General features: G+C 39.4%; 1 protein-coding gene across 3 annotated transcripts in view; it reads left to right on the forward strand.

The window, feature by feature from the left end:
* Window positions 1-13,009, forward strand: part of GSL04 (glucan synthase-like 4) — a 147,684-nt gene that overhangs the window by 92,820 nt on the left and 41,855 nt on the right. For all 3 annotated transcript variants that reach the window (XM_088981636.1, XM_088981637.1, XM_088981638.1), the window contains exons 33-34: window positions 7,693-7,879; window positions 7,967-8,078. In XM_088981636.1, coding sequence (XP_088837762.1) covers window positions 7,693-7,879; window positions 7,967-8,078 — 299 coding nt within the window. The remainder of the gene's footprint in view (window positions 1-7,692; window positions 7,880-7,966; window positions 8,079-13,009) is intronic.

Below are 13,009 nucleotides of genomic sequence, written 5' to 3' on the forward strand. Positions count from 1 at the left end.
TGAGGAGTGGATGCACAAGAAGTTTGATGAATGATGCCATGCTATTCTAAATACTGTTGAAAGGAAGTTAGAAAATATTCACGACCATTATCTGAACGAAAAACTTTGATTGGAACACCAAATTGTGTAAGTATTTCAGCATGGAATTTTTGAAAAATGGAAAATAATTCACTCATTTCTTTCATTAAATAAATCCATGTCATTCTTGAACAATCATCAATAAAAGTGACAAAATACTTGTAACCATTATAAGACTCTATTTTGATCGGGCCCCAAACATCTGAATGAACCAAAGCAAAAGGACTCAACATACGACTTTCAACTCTAGGACTGAAGGAAACACGTCGATGTTTCCCAAATTGACACGACTCACACTGTAACACTGACAAATGACTCAACGACGGAACTAGTATCTTGAGCACCTTGAGAGAAGGATGTCCTAGTTGACAATGCCACTGTAGAGGAGTGAGTGAAGTCTGAAGTGCAACTGATGATCCACCACCGTCAAGGTAATACAATCCACCAGCTTCATGCCCCCCACCAATCTTCTTCCCCGTCCTGAGATCCTGAAAAACACAAGAGGAAGGGAAAAAAGTAACAGAGCAGTTAAGAGTCTTGGTTAATTTAATAACAGACATAAGATTGAATGGAAACTTAGGGACATATAGAACAGATGATAAAGAAAGAGAAGCCATGTCAACATTGCCAACACCACAGATGGGAGAGGAGGAACCATTGGAAAGGGTAACAGTTTGAGATGTGGAAGTTTCAGAGAGAGAAGAGAACACACCTGGAGTCCCGGTCATGTGATCAGAGGCTCTAGAGTCAATAATCCAAGGAGAGGTTTTAGATGACAGGCAAGCTATACCTGAGTGGGCAAGAGTAGCAGTAGTGTGCTGTGAAGTGGACTGAAGGAACCGCTCATACTCATCACGCGGTACACTCACCATCTCCCTTCTGGAAACAGATGTAGATGTGGAAGGAGTTAGGTCTGCCTGTTGATTATCATTGACATCAACCCCACCAGCAATAGCATGATTGGCCCATTTAGAGGGAGGGCGGCCATGAAGATCATAACAGAAATTTACGGAATGTCCTTCCCTGCCACAGTGGGTACACTTCCTTATAGAGCTACCTTTTTCTTTGCCACGGCCTCCCCCTGAGTCACGACCACCACCACGGCCAAATATGGAACCACCACGACCTCCTCGGGAGGCATGTCCTACCCCTTTCGTACCACGTCCACCTCCTCTGGCTGTTACAAAAGCTGATCTATCAGACTATTTGGGATTCTCTATCTGTCCCAAAGAAATCCTACAAAGCCGAGCAAACACTTCCTCAAGTGTAGGAAGGGTAGAGCCCCCCAATATTTGGGCTCTAACTGGTTCATACTCTGATTTCAACCCCACTAAGAACCTTGTGACATCTAGTTGTTCCCTCTGTTGTTGTTGAACCCTAACATCTGGAGTGAGAGGATGATAGACATTGAGTTCATTTCTGAGGTTCTTCATACTGGCATAGTACTCTTCTAGGGTTTTATTTCCTTGTTGCAGAACAAAGTACTCCTGATAGAGCTGATATACCCTTGTAGTATTATCTTGCCCAGATTACAACTTCTTGGCATGTTCCCATATGTCCTTAGTTGTATCTAAGAACATGAAGTTGGCACTTATTTTGGGTTCCATACTATTCCATAGCCATGTCATGATTTGAGCATCCTCCTGTTCCCAATCGTCAAAGTCTAGAGAGTCAGCCGGTGGTTTATCTTCTTTCACATGCTTCATTTTTCTCTTTGCCTTGAGAAAAATTTCCACCGACTTGGCCCATGGAACATAATTCTAACCATTCAGTTTAATTGAGGTCATCTGTACACCTAGATAGTCAGAGGAAACCACCACACTAGGTTTCTGATCACTACAGCCATCTCCCATTGCTGCCATGATACTCTTTCAATGCTGCCTCTAATCTGAATTCCCAAACACCAACTAAGTGCTGCTGTCAAGAGTTTGATGTTCTAGAACCTACAGCAGTCCCTAAATACAATGATAGATACACGCGCCTTTGTTCTTATCCACACCACTACTGATTTCACAAAAAAAACACAGACTACACCGACATTAATTCAGCACTTACTAACCATGCAAGCTCTCTTACAACTACTCAACAAAAACTCAACTAGCTGTCATACCACTACTCCTGTCAAGAGTTTGTGCATTACAAGCACCACCACACAGCCATAGCTGTCACACACAATACAGACCTGCTTTAACGCTTTTAAGAGGGCACCAGAACACCAACAAAAACTCAACTAGTACCATTGCATTACACCTTGCACCATTCGGCCACCTACAGTAGCAGCCCTTACACCATTTGGTCAGTGTAAACACAGCCTGTTCTTGGAATTTTTCCAAGAACCAGGGCAACAACCAACCTAGTTCTCTAGGTTCTGATCAGTCCTCTCAAGTTCTTGAAGATTTTCAACCCAGAAATACCAACAGCACAGAGAGGAGAGATAACCAACCTTCGTTTGAGAGCTTCAGCCAACCATTCACTGCTGAAGTTGTTTTCTTAAGAAAGAAGGTTCTGTGCACTAGAAAAAAAGAGCTGTGATGTTTCGGGCCTGGGACGAACCACTTTTCTCCATTGACAGCCCAGAGAAGAAAATGAGAGAACTGAAGCACGAACTGAAGTTGTCACGAACTGAAATAGGTCACGAACTGAAGTTGTCACGCTCTGATACCAGTAACTACAGTAGCTACAGTAGTCCGAACCAGTAAAGGGAAGAAGAAAGAGAGAGAAGAAGAAGATGAAAGAACTGTCAAACTTGATAACTAAACCCTATCAGTGGGCCTCTTAATAGTGATTAGGCTTCTAATTAAATGTATAAGGACTAAACTGCCCTTACTTAAGTATGGGACAGAGAACCTCTAATAAGACTGCCACATAAGCTCATAACTTAACCAAGGTGAGATGACTAATCTACCCTTATTCGGCTAACTCTAATGGATCAGAACCATAAAATCAATGCATCAGAAGGTGAACCGGTAAAGGACATTGGGAGATATCAGAGACTTGTGGGTCGGCTGTTATACTTGTGTATAACAAGACCAGACATCTTTTATGCAGTAAGTGTAGTAAGTCAATACATGCATGCTCCACGAATCCAACATTGGGAAGCAGTTGATAGGATTCTTGCTTATCTGAAGGGACACCCGGGCAGAGGCATATTATTTACTAATTATGGATAGTTGAAACTAGAGGTTATACAGATGCAGATTGGGCAGGATGCCTTGATGACAGGAGATCAACTTCAGGAGTGTGCACCCTAGTTGGGGGTAACCTTGTCTCATGGAAGAGTAAGAAGCACACAGTGGTGGCAAGATCAAGTGCTGAAGCCGAATACAGGGCCATGGCACATGGAGTTTCAGAACTTCTTTGGATCCGTTCCCTATTAGAAGAGATTGGTGTACAGGCAGAAGAACCTATGATGCTATACTGTGATAACCAGGCAGCAATTAACATTGCCCATAACCCAGCCCAGCATGACCGAACTAAGCACATTGAAGTGGATAGACATTTTACTAGAGAAAGGGTAACTTCTGAAGAAGTTTGTCTTCCATACATTGCTTCTGATCTGCAGCTCGCTGATGTTTTCACAAAAGGTGTTGCAAGCTGGAGGGGGAGTGTATGACATTTACTCCCAACTTGAGGGGGAGTGTTGAGTTGGTCCAGTTTGTTTTATTTAGTTGGGAAGTTGTTGGGCTTTAGGCCCATTAGTTTATGTTTTTTTAACTTGTGACTGTTCAGCTTTTAGTAGCCACCCTACTAAGGGCATCCTTGTAATATCTCATCTTTTTAAGTTAAGTATAAATATAATGAGAGGGGGCGGCTAGGGTAGAGTTCAGAATCCTGGTTGACTTCCTACTCTCTTCTTCTTCTCCTTTCTTCTCTACTGCTGAAATCTTCATCTTCCCTCTCTTTCCTTCACAAGAAACTCGACTAAATCTGCAATTACTGATCTCTACTTGTAGCATTGTGCATACTCTTGCATTTGATATAGATTTGCTTGTATTTGTTTCTGCCATCCTATTAAGAGGCATTTGCTGTATTTGTGCTTTACATTGCTACTATCTTGTTGTATTTGTGTGTTTCAAGTGTGAACACCATTATAAGTCTAGTTGGTGCCTACAAACCCAACTATTAAGGTTTGGTTGACACTCAAAAGCTCAACTGTTCAGGTTTTATTGGCACTTGTAAGCCCAATTGTTGTAAGGTTTGGTAGGAACTTGGAAGTCCTACTATTTGTAAGGTTTTTCTGGCACCCAGAAACCTAGTTGTTTGGTAGAAGTTCTCATGAGGTTGCCCGAGGAGAGGACATAGGCCTAGGCTTGGTTGAACCTCTATAAAATCTTTGTGTGCTTTACTCTCTTGCATTTGTTTATTTTACTTGTTTATTTATTTTGTTATTTGCATCACATTTGCATAACACACACAGCACACTACCTTTCATTCTATTAGTTCTGCATTCACAAGTTTTAGAAGGCCTTAGTTGGGGGAAAATCCTTTAGTACCCAATTCACCCCCTCCCCTTGGGTTTGGTTATCTGGGTTACAAGATATTAATAAGATACATAGCTGTGATGACCACCTCCATGCAGAAGGTGATGGGAACATGTGAATCTTGTAAAGGGATCTCACCATACTAGCGATTTAGCAATTCTTATGCTCAGCTACCCCATTTTGTTGAGGAGTATTAGGACAAGACCTTTGAGACTGAATGCTATTTTTTTTTTAAGATAGGTTGGAACTCACCATCCTTACCATCAAAGTACTACCCCCCCGAATCCAACTGCGAGATACTTATGGTACTTTTAAACTGATTCATAACCATGGCATGGAAGTTCTTAAATTTAGGAAAAACTTCAGACTTTTTATGAAGAAAATGAACCCATGTATATCGTATGCAATCTTTAATAACACAATGTATCTGTAGCCTAAACGAGAAATAACAAGAGATGATTAAACATCATTGTGTCTAAGATGAAAAGGAACAAAAGCATGCTTAGAAGATGTAAAAGGCAAAACATGACTTTCACTATAGCAACAAGTCAAACAAGATTTATCAACATTCTTAAATAAATAGTTAATAACTGATAGATAACCAAAAGTAAACATATAATCCAAGTTTTTAGCATGAGTGTGACCCAAACGTCTATGCCATAGATGTCACATATTATGACAAGAAATAGAGGAGAACTATAAGTAATAAATAGCAAACAAAAATCCGTAGAAGAACTCTTGTTCTGAAATTCCAAAGAAAATGGACAACCAAGCCTATGCCCCTTCCCCTTCATCTCCCTAGTACATTGGTCCTGTATAAAACAATCATCACGAGAGAAAAGACATTGTTACCATCATCAACAATTTTCTCAGCAGAAATCAAATTAGTAGTTAACCAAGGAACAAAAAGTGTTTTGGGAAGATGGAAGGGATTAGATTGGGAAGTAGATAGATATAGGTTATCACAACCACAGATGGGAAGAGTTTCACCATTAGCAGTTAACAATGCGATTATCAGTAGGACATGGTTTAGGAGACTGACCGAAGGAAGCCACAGTCATGTGGTTCAAGACTCTAGAATCATTTGTCCACATATGAGATGGAGAAGAACATAAGTAGGTACACTTACCACTAGACCATTAGCAAAAAAAAAAAAGCAGAAGAAATAGTATGGACATCAGTTGTCAAATAATATCTTCAATGAGAGAATCCTGAGAGTCTGCTTTGGGAGTTGAAATGGAGGAAGAAGCATCTGATGGTTCAACTGAAACTTGGAAGGCTTTATGTTGTCTCTTCTTGGGAGGCTGAGTTGGGCATTCAGCAATGATGTGCCCCTGTTGTTTGCAATAGGTGCAAAAGTTTTTATTGTTGCAATGAGATGCCACATGCCCAATATCTTTGCACTCATGGAACTGAATCTTCGAACGATCTTTCTTCCCCTCTTATTTGGTACTATCTCCCTGCTGAGAATGTTTGATCATACTGTCTCATAATTAGGCTGGAGATGCATTAGAAAGTGCATAACTTTCCTCTTATCAATGTGTTTCTTCATAGCTTTTACACAACAGTTTGTAGACAAATCCCCCAAGTGAACCAACTCATTTTTCAGTCCAAAGGTTCATGAAACTAGCATAGTACTCTTGAATTATTTTCTCTCCCTGAGCATAAGAAAATATTTCCAACTCAATCTGATATTTTTTAGACATATTTGACTACTAATAGACTTTCTCAAGGTATTCAAACATGTCATGCGCAGTCTTGAGACCCCTCATTGGAATTGCAGAATCAACAGTAACAGATCCAAGAATCCAAGATACAACTTGTGCATTTTTATGAGTGTCAACTGAACCGGATTTGGTCCAATCCATTCCAGTCCAACGTAGGTCCATTTACAAATGGACTGGACCCAATCCGGTCCAAACCCATTCAAACCAAGTCCAATCCGGTCCAATTGAAATGCAAATGGACTGGATGGGGTCCAACCCAATCCAAAATTGAATGAAACATAACAAAATTATACGAAAACCCATAAAATATAAAAAATTACAAAAATAAGCCACAAAAAGCTCACTTAGTCTTTCTTGGAAACATTGGTTCAAATAATAAAATAAAATAAAAGGAACAATGTTTCCAAGAATTAATACATAAAACTGGAACGAGGTGTGATTCAATTTGATTTCCTGGAACCACTGGATCAATTTGATTTTAGGAATTAAAGTCTTTCTACATCCCTGATCTTTCTGATTAGAACTACAACTATAAATAAAAGAATTTTGCAGAAAAAGTTCCCCATCTGGGCAAGAGGGCAGTTCAAATAACACACAAAGAGCAACTCCGTTGAAATTGTGTTCAATTACTTGAACAAATTCAGTGCCTTGAGGAGATTAGAACACCTTCTGAAGTCACCGTCAGAAGTCTGAAGTCACAGTCCAGAAAACCTCTTATAGCCAAGAAAAGGTGTCCAAACCACAGAGCAAACAGAAATCTGAAGTCACAGTCCAGAAAAGGAAAGAAAACCTGCTGTGGCCCAAGGGATTAGAACACCTTCTGCACTTGTTCAAAACTGATGAAACTTTCAGAATATGATGAACTAGATCAGATGAAACTCCCTATGAAATTTTACCATGAACTGAAGTCTCCCAAGAGAAATCTAATATCTTGCTGGTTGCATAGAACAGAGGAGCATGGAAAAGAAAGAAGATTCAAATGAACTGAGAAGAAATCAGAGAACAACATGCTCTGATAACCATGATAACCTAGGAAAAGTGAGAGACAAGAGAGAAACCAAGAGAACTTCAAGATTGTTTGGTTGGTCTCGAATGGGTTGACCCAACCCAGAAACAATATTTATATTAAAAGAATAAAAGGACAAAACTGTCCTTACAAGAGAAGATAAAATACATAGAGGTACAAAGTTGTCAAGTATACACACTACAATAATAGTATAGAATAGAATACAAAAATGACTACCCCTCCTCTCTACATATACCCCATAAACAATCACAGTATGCGAATAAAATATGTTATAAGAACATAAAAAAGTGGATTCACATTAGATACATAATTGTAATAATACAACCATCTTACTTTTTCAAATACTTTATTGTAACTGTTGTCAATTTTGTTCGAACAGATATTATTGAAGACTACAAGGCAATTGAAATGGGACATGATAAGAAGGATAGCTATCCCTCGTTATCAGCTCAGCTAGATGCACTTACAGATATGAAATTCGCATACATTATCTCTTGTCAAGAATTTGGAGCACAAAAAGCCTGTGGAGATCCTCGTGCACAGGATATACTTGACTTAATGATTAGGTAATCTTTTACAAATTACAAATGTTCCAACTTTTACAGGTATTTGTACAAGCCACTTAATTGTAACCTTTCAATTATGATGTAAAGGTATCCATCTCTCCGTGTTGCTTACGTTGAGGAGAAAGAAGAGATTGTAGGTGATAAACCTCAAAAGGTTTATTCCTCTATACTGGTTAAAGCAATCAATACTTTAGACCAGGTAAATGGTGTTTTTAAATTAACTAAGAAATAATGAAGTTTGTATTTTCTTTTATAAACAGGTGATCAGAATTTGTTGGTTGGTAAATGATTTATGATGTAATAATATATATTCTTAGGTTTCTTGAGATCAATTATTTTTTTCAACAATTAGTGTATAGATTGCAAGCAATAAATGGGCTTATCTATCCTTTTCTCCTCTCTTTTTTTTTTCACTTCAAATACTTTATTCCTGGTATTCACAATTAGTTTTCTATTAATAATGTTATATACGGTTTAACATTTTTGCTTCATGACATGATTTTCTTCTAGTAATTTAGGACTTTATCAATTATTAATTGGTTCCCATTAGGTGAAACTAGTTAGGGTTTTTTTTTTGAAACAATTTTTATTAGAATTTTTGAAAAGAGCTCTCTCTCTCTCTCTCTCTCTGACATATAGATACATACTGAATCTTCTTCAAATCTTTCAAATGGATATTAGAGAGTAGAGAATAATTCCATCAGACAATGACAATAATCAAGAAGTTGGAGACAATGAATCACAAGGGCAAAAGTATAAACCATTTTATCCATGCTGATAACCATAGAGCTAAGTTGGATTCCTAATGGTAGATGTTCATTAATCAGTAAAGCTTAAGGCTTGTGTTATATGTGTGTCAAAAGATTTTGCAAGTATTGTAATGAAAGCTTAATGGCATAAGAGTGAATACTGAAGCGTTGGGATTAGAGTTTTGTAATTTTACTGGTAAACAAAATCTAGATCATTCAAACAGTTATATTTTGTCTGGACTTCCCAGTTAAATCATTTTGATCTATTTAGTTTTGTGCTCTCCACTGTAGTAAGATGCAAAAGCATATCTAAGATATTGGGTCTTTTCTTTGCATATTGCCAAAGACCATCATAATTATGATTTCATGCTCTTTTATATTTTTAGACCCATTTGAATGGCAGTCTATGGAATCTGAGCATCTCAAAACAAATCATTCAATCTATGGAATCTGAATATCAACCTTTGCAGAGGATAGTTTTGAGAAACTCTTCTCTCTTAGGAAAGTGGTTGTGGAGATTCCCTAGGGATTTAGACAAGATTTGGCAGTCATTAGAAGCACCAGTGGTATAAGTATGAATGACTGTATTGCAACTTACAGGCAAGAGCAATTTTGTCTTCTCCTTGGAAATACATTAGTTTGTCTCTCCCCTCCTTTTTGCGGTTTATTGGTTATGATGCTCTTTCTGGCAGAAAAACCAGATTTTGGACAGAACTGTGATGGGGGACCAGCTACTTAAAGATAAATCTCCATTACTATTCTCCCTTTCCTCTCATCCAGACTGCTTTATCTCTGATTGCATTTCCTTCTGCCATCAAGGTTTGTCATGGGATTTAAGTTTTCAACTGGGCCTTAAAGATTGCGAATGCCCTGAGATTTTGGCCTTAATTGACTCTTTAGAGGAAGTACTCTTTGATCCTTCTCAACTCCTTGGAATTATTCTCGTGTTCTTCTTTGTTGGCCTATCTATAAACCCTTCTCTTAGCTTTGGTTGCCTTGTTAAATCCATTTGGAGAGGAAAGGTACTACCTTGGATTTGAGTATTCTGTTGGAAGGTATTTCATAATAAAATAAAGGGCAAAAGACTTTAACCTCCCTTGGTATTTCTCATAAATAGTAAAACCTCCCTTCTCTTTTCAAAAAGAACTAAGACCTCTCTTATTGGGTGATGTCATCGAACAAAGACCTCCCCTCTCTTAGCCGTCCATCAAGTTCCATTTGTATGTAACATTACTTGCTGCTTAAATTTCTATAGACACCCAATTTTGTTCCTTAGCAAGCAAGAAAAAGCATATCCATAAGAATTTAATATCCTTGATTCCTAGTTTTCACGAATATTGAAACCATGCTAGCTGAGATATGAATAATGTTGACAGTGATGATCGGGAAATGGCAAAATTTTCACAATTTGATCCTTTTATCTCAGCAGTAAGTATAAGCTTACAGAATCTGCTCTCTTCTCTCTCTCTCTCTCTCTCTCTCTCTCTCTGCACTGCTATGAATCCATGGCAAATCAACAAGTTAACATATCAGTTACAGTACTTTAATCCCTTTGAAAGTCAACAAGTTAATTCATTGGTTACAGAATGTTAGCGTAGGGGTATTTCTGTCCTTATACCCAGATTAAGGTTGCTGATCTGTAATGTTGTGTTAGAACCAGTGCTCCTTCCTTAAATAAGGGCACATATGTCTTTTCAATTATTTTAATAATAAAAAAGCACTGTCTGGCCGAATGGGAGTTATGTTCTTGAGACTTCCAGTTCGAACCAGACTTTCTCCTTTTCTCTTTCTCTCTTTCTTCCACCTTTCTACCTCTTTCTACATAACCGATCTCAGACAAATAGAACTCCAAGGCAGGCCGAATCATAACATGCTTTCAGAGCAACTTGAATCTGCCTAGATTTCTGTCTGCCTAGATTTCTATTCTCTACGCACCCTATCTAGGGTTTCTCTTGATTTTTCTGCATTCAATTGGAGATAAGGGAAAGGGCTGAAAAGGAGTGATTGCCCTCTTCCCTTGGAGGTTTCTATGCCTCTATTCGGGTCTTGTGTGGTCGGTTGCTGTGGTTTCTAAGATCGCCCTTCCCTAATCGATGAAGAATAGAGGGCCGATCTGTGTGGTGCAGTGGCTGTCTTGTGTGGACTGATTTCTTGCTCGTGTGGTTGTTCCTTCAGTGATAAGGTAAGAGATTTCTGTGCATGATATCTGTTATAGGTCAAATAGGAAGTGTGTTTCAGATCATATGCTGGGGTTTCAAACAGTATCATACTAGGGTTTATGCTGTTTTTGTGTATTTCGAAGGAAGAGTTGTGATCATATAGTGGTGAGATTTCAGGTAGTCGTAGGAGTAGGGTTTGTGGTGTAAAGAGCACACTTTTCAGCAACAAGTGCTGAAATTAGTGTGACGAGTGTGATCTAGTCGTGTGCAGCGTGCAGAATTCAGTGGTAATAGAATTCAGCAAGTGTGCAGAATCGGTGATAACAGAATGGGAGATAACAGTGATTGTAAGTCTAATGTCATGGTGCCTACAGACTACCTGAATGTTCAGACGACCTCCATTAAACTAAATGGAGAGAATTATGTGCCTTGGGCTAAATCCGTCGAAGTCTTTCTGAAGGCAAAGAAGAAGGTAAAACACATAAGAGAGGAGAAACCCTCCACTGACTCTCACGAGTATGAAGACTGGGAGCAAGAGGATGCTCAGATCATCACATGGTTGTGAAATAGTATGGAACCCAGGATTAGTGTAAATTTCATGTTTCTTGACATTGCCAAAGATGCGTGGGACCATGCGAAGAAATTGTATTCGGGACAAGACAATACAACCAGGGTGTATCAGCTGTATCAAGGAGTACTTTAATCTACAACAGGGCAATCAGAGTCTTGAGGAGTACTATGGCAGCATGAGAAACATATGTAATGAGTTGAATGTCTATCACCCTCTCACTTCCGATGTCAAGATTCAGCAACAACAGAGAGAACAGCTTGATGTGACTAGATTTTTTGTGAGTCGTGTCAGTTTGGGAAACACCATTGTGTTCCCTTTAGTTCTAGGGTTGATAACTGTGTGTCGAGTCCTTTTTCTTTAATTCATTCCGATGTTTGGAGTCCTTATAAATTGATGTCATATAATGGATATATATATTTTGTCATTTTTGTAGTTGATTTTTCAAGGATGACGTGGCTCTATCTAATGAAAGAAAGAAGTGAATTGTTTACCATTTTTCAGAAATTTTATGCTGATATTCATAATCAATTTGGTACCCACATTAAAGTTTTCCATTTTGATAATGGCCGTGAATATTTATCCTCATCATTTCAAGAATACCTGGACCAACACGGCATTATACATCAAACCTCATGTACCTACACCCCACAACAAAACGGGGTGGCCGAGAGAAAGAATCGCCATCTCCTGAAAACAACACTATCCCTAATGCATCACATGAATGTTCCCAAACCCTTTTGGAGTGATGCAGTGCTTACCTCTTGCTTTCTGATTAATCGAATGCCCACGTTCATCCTTGATGGTCATTCTCCGTTTATGGTCTTGTTTCCCACTTTGTCTCCGTTTCCTCTTACGCCTAGGGTATTGGGTGTGTCTGCTTCGTCCATAATATGGGAACCGGGAATGACAAGTTCGACGCCCGTTCTCTCAAGTGCATCTTCCTTGGCTATTCTCGGACCCAGAAAGGGTATAGGTGTTACCATCCTAGTTCTCGACGGTCCTTTGTATGTGCTGATGTCACCTTCTTTGAGTCTACTTCGTTCCTTTTGGGGTCCGGTGATGCTTCTTCCTCCTCTTCCAATTCCCGTTGCCGACCCTCTTCCCCTCGTTCCAGCCGTGACCAAACCCTTGCCTTCGGTGCCACCACCTGTTGAACGCCCACCTATCTGTCATGTGTATACACATCGCCCCAACGTACCAACTACTACTCCTCCGGCTACATCTCCGTCGACAGATCCGGCACCAGACCCACACTCAGCATCTGAGATTGATCTCCCCATTGCCTTGCGGAAAGGTAAACGTACTTGCACCCTTCATCCTATTTCTAATTATGTTTCACTTACTCACCTTTCTACCTCCCATCGCCAGTTTGTCACCTTGTTATCATTAGTTGTTGTCCCTAAGGATGTCCAGGAAGCCCTTGCCTCTCCAGGGTGGTGCCGAGCGATGGAAGAAGAACTCTCTGCCCTTCATCATAATCATACTTGGGACCTCACCGCTCTTCTTCCTGGGAAGCAAGCTGTTGGTTATAAATGGGTTTATACGGTTAAGTATCTGCCTGATGGTAGTGTTGAATGTCTGAAAGCGCGATTGGTTGCAAAAGGGTTCTCCCAAACCTATGGTATTGACTACACAGAGACCTTCTCACCGG

Source organism: Nelumbo lutea, chromosome 3 (genome assembly GCF_056320005.1).
Source record: "Nelumbo lutea isolate HS-2025 chromosome 3, American lotus-T2T, whole genome shotgun sequence".
Lineage (NCBI taxonomy): Eukaryota > Viridiplantae > Streptophyta > Magnoliopsida > Proteales > Nelumbonaceae > Nelumbo > Nelumbo lutea.